Consider the following 11,323-nt stretch of genomic DNA (forward strand, 5'->3'; position numbering starts at 1 on the left):
CACAAACATACACCATTGCTATATTACCCTTATACTCACCACAAACATACACCATTGCTATATTACCCTTATACTCACCACACACATACACCATTGCTATATTACCCTTATACTCAACACAAACATACGCCATTGCTATATTACCTTTATACTCACCACAAACATACACCATTGCTATATTTCCCTTATACTCACCACAAACATACACCATTGATATATTACCCTTATACTCACCACACACATACACCATTGCTATATTACCCTTATACACATCACAAACATACACCATTGCTATATCACCCTTATACACATCACAAACATACACTATTGTTATATTACACTTATACACATCACAAACATACACTATTGCTATATTACCTTTATACTCACCACAAACATACACCATTGCTATATTTCCCTTATACTCACCACAAACATACACCATTGATATATTACCCTTATACTCACCACACACATACACCATTGCTATATTACCCTTATACTCACCACAAACATACACCATTGCTATATTACCCTTATACTCACCACACACATACACCATTGCTATATTACCCTTATACTCAACACAAACATACGCCATTGCTATATTACCTTTATACTCACCACAAACATACACCATTGCTATATTTCCCTTATACTCACCACAAACATACACCATTGATATATTACCCTTATACTCACCACACACATACACCATTGCTATATTACCCTTATACACATCACAAACATACACCATTGCTATATCACCCTTATACACATCACAAACATACACTATTGTTATATTACACTTATACACATCACAAACATACACTATTGCTATATTACCTTTATACTCACCACAAACATACACCATTGCTATATTTCCCTTATACTCACCACAAACATACACCATTGATATATTACCCTTATACTCACCACACACATACACCATTGCTATATTACCCTTATACTCACCACAAACATACACCATTGCTATATTACACTTATACTCACCACAAACATACACCATTGCTATATCACCCTTATACACATCACAAACATACACTATTGTTATATTACACTTATACACATCACACACATACACCATTGCTATATTACCTTTATACTCACCACAAACATACACCATTGTTATATTACCCTTATACTCACTACAAACATACACCATTGCTATATTACACTTATACACATCACAAACATACACCATTGCTATATTACCCTTATACTCACCACAAACATACACTATTGCTATATTACCCGTATACTCACCACAAACATACACCATTGCTATATCACCCTTATACTCACCACAAACATACACCATTGCTATATTACCCTTATACTCACTAAAAACATACACCATTGCTATATAACCCTTATACTCACCACAAACATACACCATTGCTATATTACCCTTATAGTCACCACAAACATACACCATTGCTATATTACCCTTATACTCACCACACACATACACCATTGCTATATCACCCTTATACTCACAACAAACATACACCATTGCTATATTACCTTTATACTCACCACAAACATACACCATTGCTATATTACACTTATACACATCACAAACATACACCATTGCTATATTACCTTTATACTCACCACACACATACACCATTGCTATATTACCCTTATACTCACCCCAAACATACACCATTGCTATATTACCCTTATACTCACCACAAACATACACCATTGCTATATTACCTTTATACTCACCACAAACATACACCATTGCTATATAACCCTTATACTCACCACAAACATACACCATTGCTATATTACCCTTATACTCACCACAAACATACACCATTGCTATATAACCCTTATACTCACCACAAACATACACCATTGCTATATTACCCTTATACTCACCACAAACATACACCATTGCTATATAACCCTTATACACAACAACTCATATGATATGAAGCAGCTGGTAGACACCCAACATTTTACACGGAAATACCACTAAGTATTTTCTAAGCTTTGATCATTTTTTTGAATCGACACAAAATACTGTTAATCAGACAGGTTTAATGGACAACACATATTTGTTAGAATTATATAAAGTGGGGTCTCATTTTATTCGTAACACAGAACTGAATCAGATCGTTAAGGTTTTATTTTGTTTCGTGATGAAAAATTATTTTGTAAACATCTGATTTTAATGAGAAGTTGATGAGAACAAGTTGTGTTAACTTCTTTAGTCAGATAATGTTAATTCTACAGATCTAATGTAAAACGTCTTTTAAAAATAACAAATATTTGACAGAATTATATAAAGTGAGGTCTTATTTTTCTTGTCTCTTCGCACTGAATCAGAAAATATAACTCGTTTTAATGTTTCTTGAATTTTTTTTTTTTTAACTTTGATCATTCTACGTAATCATTGTTAACCAGACAGGTTTAATGGACAACAAATATTTGATAGAATTATATAAAGTGGGGTCTCAATTTAATTGTTTTGTCCACTTGAGTCCATTGATATAAATATTGTTTATGTTTCTAGAAAAAAGTTTTTTTTTAACCTGACAGTTCTGATGGAAGTTCTGACATCTTACAATAAAACATGTTGTTTATTTGTTGTTTATGTAGAATATAAATAAAAGTGTGACTGGTCATTTTATTCAGTTTTGACCACTGATTCATGTGATATATATTTTGTTTATATTTATTACACAACATTGTCCAGTTTATGACACAAGTTTTGATGTCTGTTATATGTTGATATTACAGTTTGGAAGGACACCATTAATGTGGGCCGCTGAGAGAGGACACCTGGAGGTTGTGACTTACCTGGTCACTCACGGCAGTCAGTTAGACGCTACATCCACCGTGGTAATGATAGATATAATGACCTTACTCTGACCAAACATCACTTTATACAGAATCTACACAAAATCATGTTTTTAATCAGACAGGTTTAATGGACAACAAATATTTGTTAGAATTATATAAAGTGGGGTCTCATTTTATTCGTAACACAGAACTGAATCAGATCGTTAAGGTTTTATTTTGTTTTTTGATGAAAAATTATTTTGTAAACATCTTAATGAGAAGTTAATGAGAACAAGTTGTGTTAACTTCTTTAGTTAGATAATGTTAATTCTACAAATCTAATGTAAAACATCTTTTAAAAATAACAAATACTTGACAGAATTATATAAAGTGGGGTCTTATTTTTCTTGTCTCTTCGTACTGAGTCAGAAAATATTACTCGTTTTAATGTTTCTTGAAAAAAAGTTTTTTTTTTCACTTTTGTCATTCTTATTAATCATTGTTAATCAGACAGATTTAATGGAGAACAAATATTTGTTAGAATTATATAAAGTGGGGTCTCATTTTAATTGTCTTGTCCAGCTGAGTCCATTGATATAAATATTGTTTATGTTTCTAGATATGTTTCTAGAAATAAGTTTTTTTTTAACCTGCCAGTTCTGATGGAAGTTCTGACATCTAACAATAAAACATGTTGTTTATTTGTTGTTTATGTAGAATATAAATAAAAGTGTGACTGGTCATTTTATTCAGTTTTGTCCACTGATTCATGTGATATATATTTTGTTTATATTTATTACACAACATTGTCCAGTTTATGACAAAAGTTTTGATGTCTGTTATATGTTGATATTACAGTTTGAAAGGACACCATTAATGTTTGCCGCTATGAGAGGACACCTGGAGGTGGTGACTCACCTGGTCACTCACGGCAGTCAGTTAGAGGCCACAGACACCTACGTAATGATAGATATAATCACCTTACTCTGACCAAACATCATTTTATACAGAATCTACACAAAATCATGTTGTTAATCAGACAGGTTTTATGGAAAACAAATATTTGTTAGAATTATATAAAGTGGGGTCTCATTTTATTCGTAACACAGAACTGAATCAGATAGTAAAGGTTTTATTTTGTTTCTTGACAAAAAATTATTTTGTAAACATCTGATTTTAATGAGAAGTTAAAGAGAACGAGTTGTGTTAACATCTTAAGTCAGATAATATTAATTCTACAGATTTAATGTAAAACATCTTTTAAAAATAACAAATACTTGACAGAATTATATAAAGTGGGGTCTTATTTTTCTTGTCTCATTGTGCTGAATCAGAAAATATTACTCGTTTTAATGTTTCTTGAAAAAAGTTTTTTTTTTCAACTTTAATCATTCTACTGAATCAACATAAAATCATGTTGTTAATCATTCATGTTAAATGGACAACAAATACTTGTGAGACTTATATAAAGTGAGGGTTGCTATTATTTGACTTGTTACACTTATATAATTAAGAGCTTATTATTTTTTTTTACCTTTTTTGTTTCACTGAATCAGAAAAAGTGAATTTATATCTTAATCTACCATTTAATAGTTTATACACAAATATAATTGGATATTTTTTTACTCGATGTTATATTTCTTACATTTGGTAAATTGTTTGACTCCTCTCATGATTTTGTTATCACACACCATTACCATGTTTATATTTTTATATTGTTATAGTATGGAGAAACAGCTTTACATTATGCTGCTCAGTATGGAAATATTGATGTAACAAAATGGATAATAGATCAAGGATGCAGTCCTTGGGTGAAATCAAAACAGGTAACATTCAGTTTTATTCTTATTAGATAGATATATATTTTATTCTCTAAAAACTTAATACAAGTCAACAGAGAAAGTACAATTATAGTATAAATACAAATACATGTACAATAGTTGAGGGTAAACAGCTGCAGATAAAATATAATAAAGTACAACTTTTAAGTTTATGATGAAATACCTGTATAATAAGCAGGTTAAACTAAATATGAAGAAATCAGTCTGTGTGTAACTTTTACATGGAGGGACAAACCTTCTTATTAATACACTTAATGAGTGAACACAGTTTTCTTAAGGAGGCTCACGGGTATAAGATTTTCAGAAAAAAATTAAACAATAATTTTTCATTACAAATTTCATTTATTACCTTCAGTAGTTATTACTTTATCATTATGGTACAAGAATCATTCCAAAAAATCAATTCTTGTTGGCCTCGGTGACTTTTAAAATGTAGATATCATTGAAAAAGCTCCAAATTATCTCCCTTTGGTGCAAAAATGACATTTTTTGGCATTAAAATAGAAATATCTTAAATTTACTCATTGGTGACCTATATTTTTTATTGTTGTTTTCGAAAAAGCTGTACATAAACTAAATAACTGTAAAATTTAAGCGATTTCTGTAATTTAGTTCTTTTTTTATTTCGATACTACAACTATTTCCCCTATCAGGTCAACACACCTAACACCAATACCACACTACTGACACAACAACCATCTCATGACACTCTACCAACACACCCTACATCAATCATATACTACTAATACAACTACCATCTCATCATACTCCATCAACACACCAAACACCAATCCTACATAACTGACACCACTACCATCTCATCCTACTCCACCAACACAACACACCAATCATACACTACTGACACAACAACCATCTCATGATACTCTACCAACACACCCTACATCAATCATATACTACTGACACAACTATCATCTCATCATACTCCACCAACACACCTAACATAAATCCTACATTACTGACACAACTACCATCTCATCATACTCATGACACTCTTCCAACTCACCTGACACTAATCCCACATTACTGACACAACTACCATCTCATCATACTCCACCAACACACCTAACACCAATCCTACACTACTGACACTTTACTACCATCTCATCACACTCCACCAACACACCTAACACCAATCCTACACTACTGACACAACTACTATCTCATCATACATCACCAACACACCTAACACCAATCCTACATTACTGACACTACACCAACTCATCATACTCTACCAACACACCTAACACCAATCCTACATTACTGACACTACACCAACTCATCATACTCTACCAACACACCCTACACCAATCCTACACTACTGACACAACTACCATCTCATTAAACATCAGCAACGCACCTAACACCAATCCTACATTACTGACACAACTACCATCTCATCATACTCCACCAACACACCTAACACCAATCCTACATTACTGACACAACTACCATCTCATCATACTCCACCAACACACCCTACACCAATCCTAAATACTGACACAACTACCATCTCATTAAACATCAGCAACACACTTAATACCAATCCTACATTACTGACACAACTACCATCTCATCATACTCCACCAACACAGCTAACACCAATTATACATTATTGACACAACAACCATCTCATCATGCTCTACCAACACATCCTACACCAATCCTACATTACTGACACAACTACCATCTCATCATACTCTAGCAACACACGTAACACCAATCCTACACTACTGACACAACTACCATCTCATCATACATCACCAATACACTTAACACCAATCCTATATTACTGACACTACAACCATCTCATCATACTCCACCAACACATCTAACACCAATCCTACACTACTGATACAACAACCATCTCATCATACTCTAGAAACACACTTAACACCAATCCTACACTACTGATACAACAACCATCTCATCATACTCTAGCAACACACTTAACACCAATCCTACATTGCTGACACAACTACTATATCATCATACTCCACCAACACACCTAACACCAATCCTACACTACTGACACAACTACCATCTCATTAAACATCAGCAACACACTTAATACCAATCCTACATTACTGACACAACTACCATTTCATTATACTCCACCAACACAGCTAACACCAATTATACACTATTGACACAACAACCATCTCATCATGCTCTACCAACACTTCCTACACCAATCCTACATTACTGACACAACTACCATCTCATCATACTCCACCAAAACACCTAACACCAATCCTACACTACTGATACAACAACCATCTCATCATACTCCGCAAACACACCTAACACCAATCCTACATTACTGACACAACTACCATCTCATTATACTCTTCCAACACACCTAACACCAATCCTACACTACTGACACAACTACCATCTCATCATACTCGACCAACACACCTAACAACAATCCTACACTACTGACACAACAACCATCTCATGATACACCACCAACACACCCTACATCAATCATCTACTACTAACATAACTACCATCTCATTATACTCCACCAACACACCTAACACCAATCCTACACTACTGACACAACTACCAACTCATCATACTCCACCAACACACCTAACAACAATCCTACACTACTGACACAACAACCATCTCATGATACTCCACCAACACACCCTACATCAATCATCTACTACTAACACAACTTCCATCTCATCATACTCTACCAACTCAACTTACACCAATCCTACATTACTGACACAACTACCATCTCATCATACTCCACCAAGACACTTAACACCAAACTTAAACGACTGACACAACTACCATCTTATCATACATCACCAACACACCTAACACCAATCCTTCATTACTGACACTACAACCATCTCATCATACTCTACCAACACATCTAACACCAATCCTACATTACTGACACAACTATCATCTCATCATACTCTGCCAACACACCTTACACTAATCCTATACTACTGACACAACTACCATCTCATCATACATCACCAACACACCTAACACCAATCCTACATTAATGACACTACAACCATCTCATCATACTCTACCAACACATCTCACACCAATCCTACACTACTGACACAACTATCATCTCATCATACTCCACCAACACACCTAACATAAATCCTACATTACTGACACAACTACCATCTCATCATACTTATGATACTCTACCAACTCACCTAACACTAATCCTACACTACTGACACAACTACCATCTCATCATACTCTGCCAACACACCTTACACTAATCCTACACTACTGACACAACTACCATCTCATCATACTCCACCAACACATCTAACACCAATCCTACACTACTGACACAACTAACATCTCATCATACATCACCAACACACCTAACACCAATCCTAAATTACTGACACTACACCATCTCATCATACTCTACCAACACAACTTACACCAATCCTACATTACTGACACAACTACCATCTCATCATGCTCTACCAACACATCCTACACCAATCCTACATTACTGACACAACTACCATCTCATCATACTCTAGCAACACACCTAACACCAATCCCACACTACTGACACAACAACCATCTCATGGTACTCTACCAACACACCCTACATCAATCATATACTACTAATACAACTACCATCTCATCATACTCCATCAACACACCTAACATCAATCCTACACTACTGACACAACTACCATCTCATCATACTCCATCAACACACCTAACACCAATCCTACATAACTGACACCACTACCATCTCATCCTACTCCACCAACACAACTTACACCAATCCTACACTACTGACACAACAACCATCTCATGATACTCTACCAACACACCCTACATCAATCATATACTACTGACACAACTATCATCTCATCATACTCCAACAACACACCTAACATAAATCCTACATTACTGACACAACTACCATCTCATCATACTCATGATACTCTACCAACTCACCTAACACTAATCCTACATTACTGACACAACTACCATCTCATCATACTCTGCCAACACACCTTTCACTAATCCTACACTACTGACACTTTACTACCATCTCATCACACTCCACCAACACACTTAACACCAATCCTACACTACTGACACAACTAACATCTCATCATACATCACCAACACACCTAACACCAATCCTAAATTACTGACACTACACCATCTCATCATACTCTACCAACACATCTAACACCAATCCTTTATTACTGACACAACTACCATCTCATCATACTCTGCCAACACACCTTACACTAATCTTACACTACTGACACAACTACCATCTCAGCATACTTTACCAACACATATAACACCAATCCTACACTACTGACACTACAACCATCTCATCATACTCTGCCAACACACCCTACACAAATCCTACACTACTGACACAACTACCATCTCATCATACTCCACCAACACACCTTACACCAATCCTACATTACTGACACAACTACCATCTCATCATACTCTACCAACACACCTAACACCAATCTTGCACTACTGACACAACTACTATCTCATCATACATCATCAACACACCTAACAACAATCCTACATTACTGACACTTCAACCATCTCATCATACTCCACCAACACACATATCACCAATCCTACACTACTGACACAACTACCATCTCATTATACTCCACCTATACACCCTACACTAATCCTACACTACTGACACAACAACCATCTCATGATACTCTACCAACACACCTAACACCAATCCTACACTACTGACACAACTGCCATCTCATCTTACTCTAACAACAAACCCTACACCAATCCTACACTACTGATACAACTACCATCTCATCATACATCATCAACACACCTAACACCAATCCTACATTACTGACACTTCAACCATCTCATCATACTCCACCAACACACCTAACACCAATCCTACATTACTGGCACAACTACCATCTCATCATACTCCACCAACACACCTAACACCAATCATACACTACTGACACAACTACCATCTCATCATACTCCATCAACACACCTAACACCAAACCTACATTACTGACACATCTACCATCTCATCATACTCCACCAACACACCTAACACCAATCCTACATTACTGACACAACTACAATCTCATCATACTCCACCAACACACCTAACACCAATCCTACATTACTGACACAACTGCCATCTCATCATACTCCACCAACACACCTAATACGAATCCTAAACTACTAACAAAACAACCATCTAATCATACTCCAGCAACACATCTTACTTCCATCTAATCACATTCCACTAATGGACCTCACACCAATCATACACTATTAACAAAACTACCATTCAATCACATTCCACCAACACACCCTAAACCAATCATACACTTTTATCAAAACTACCATCTAATCATTCTCCACCAACACACCTTACACCAATCATACACTATTAACAAAACTACCATTTAATTATACTCCAGCAACACATCTTACACCAATCATACACTATTAACAAAACTACCATTTGATTATACTCCAGTAACACATCTTACACTACCATCACAACTACCATCTTATCACATTTCACCCACACACCCTACACCAATCATTCAATAATTTTTTTAACAGCAAAATCTCAAATATTATTCATTGATCTCTTTATAATGACACTTCATATTTGTTGTTGGTTTAGGTTCACTGGTTTTTATTTCAAGTATATATAAATAAGACAACATTCTGCATTGTATAAGGTAAAATAATGCAACAGTTACCTATTATTTAATGCTTTACAGTTTTTGAAATAAAAGATATATATGTGTATAATTAATGAAAGATTATTTGATTGTATTTCAGGGTAAGACTCCTTATGATCTGGTAAAAATAGGAAAATATGATGATGAAGAGAGAAAAAGGAAGAAGGAAGAAGTGATGGATTTCCTGAAGGTAAATAGTCTTGTCTTACTTTAAAAGATATCCACAGATTATAAGAGACAAAACAGACTTGGTACAAAGAAATTACAATAAAATAGTTGCCTGTAGTTTTCAGTGTCATTGTAGTATTTGTTGTCAGTTAACAATGTAAGTTGACAATTCCAAGCTTGTTGCCTAATATACATGTTGGCATACATGTGAAAGACAAATGTTTAAAATCTGTGTTCTCATCTGTTGGATGTCTCTTATTTTTTGTGTCATCAGCTTAGTATCTCCTAGGTATATACACTACCGTCATTTCCACTCGCCCACTTCCGTTGTCCACTGTGGGCGTGGTGCCCACCCTATGCCAAGGACATCCGTGGGCGTAGTGCTCACCCTATACCGAGGACAGCCGTGGGCTTGGTGTCCACCCTATTGAGGACAGCCGTGGACATACAATGCCCACGGTATACGGTGGAAAGGAGTGTGCACAATTCTGGATATAACTTGTGATTTTCAGATACGTTAGATGCTTTTTAAGGGGTTTATTCCAATATAATCTTTTTGTATAGTAGTTTGCAATATTTCATGCACTTTTCATCTTTGTAAGAGACGTTTAAGGGTCATAACCTTTACCAGTTCACCGAATGAATCAACTTTGCCAACAGGTGTTAATAAAATTGACAAGTTTGTGGAATGTGGAAGGTTACCGACAGAGATTTTCTTAACAACATTTATTT

At 35.2% G+C, this 11,323-nt stretch overlaps 1 protein-coding gene across 1 annotated transcript; it reads left to right on the top strand.

Moving 5' to 3' along the window:
• The first annotated feature begins 2,760 nt into the window (after window positions 1-2,760).
• On the top strand, window positions 2,761-11,112 carry LOC134718394 (ankyrin repeat domain-containing protein 23-like). The gene is made up of 5 exons (XM_063580894.1): window positions 2,761-2,877; window positions 3,676-3,777; window positions 4,542-4,643; window positions 10,524-10,613; window positions 11,104-11,112. The coding sequence occupies exons 1-5, from the start codon at window positions 2,761-2,763 to the stop codon at window positions 11,110-11,112; spliced, it is 420 nt and encodes a 139-aa protein (XP_063436964.1).
• Window positions 11,113-11,323: the final 211 nt, after the last annotated feature.

This window comes from Mytilus trossulus, chromosome 5 (assembly GCF_036588685.1).
Source record: "Mytilus trossulus isolate FHL-02 chromosome 5, PNRI_Mtr1.1.1.hap1, whole genome shotgun sequence".
NCBI classification, from domain to species: domain Eukaryota; kingdom Metazoa; phylum Mollusca; class Bivalvia; order Mytilida; family Mytilidae; genus Mytilus; species Mytilus trossulus.

Excerpts from the sequence above, each read along its gene's own strand:
- LOC134718394 (XM_063580894.1), top strand. The coding sequence starts at position 2,761 with ATGTTGATATTACAGTTTGGAAGGACACCATTAATGTGGGCCGCTGAG. Across the intron at positions 3,778-4,541 it reads TAGAGGCCACAGACACCTAC|TATGGAGAAACAGCTTTACA; the intron begins GTAATGATAGAT and ends ATATTGTTATAG. Across the intron at positions 4,644-10,523 it reads CTTGGGTGAAATCAAAACAG|GGTAAGACTCCTTATGATCT; the intron begins GTAACATTCAGT and ends ATTGTATTTCAG.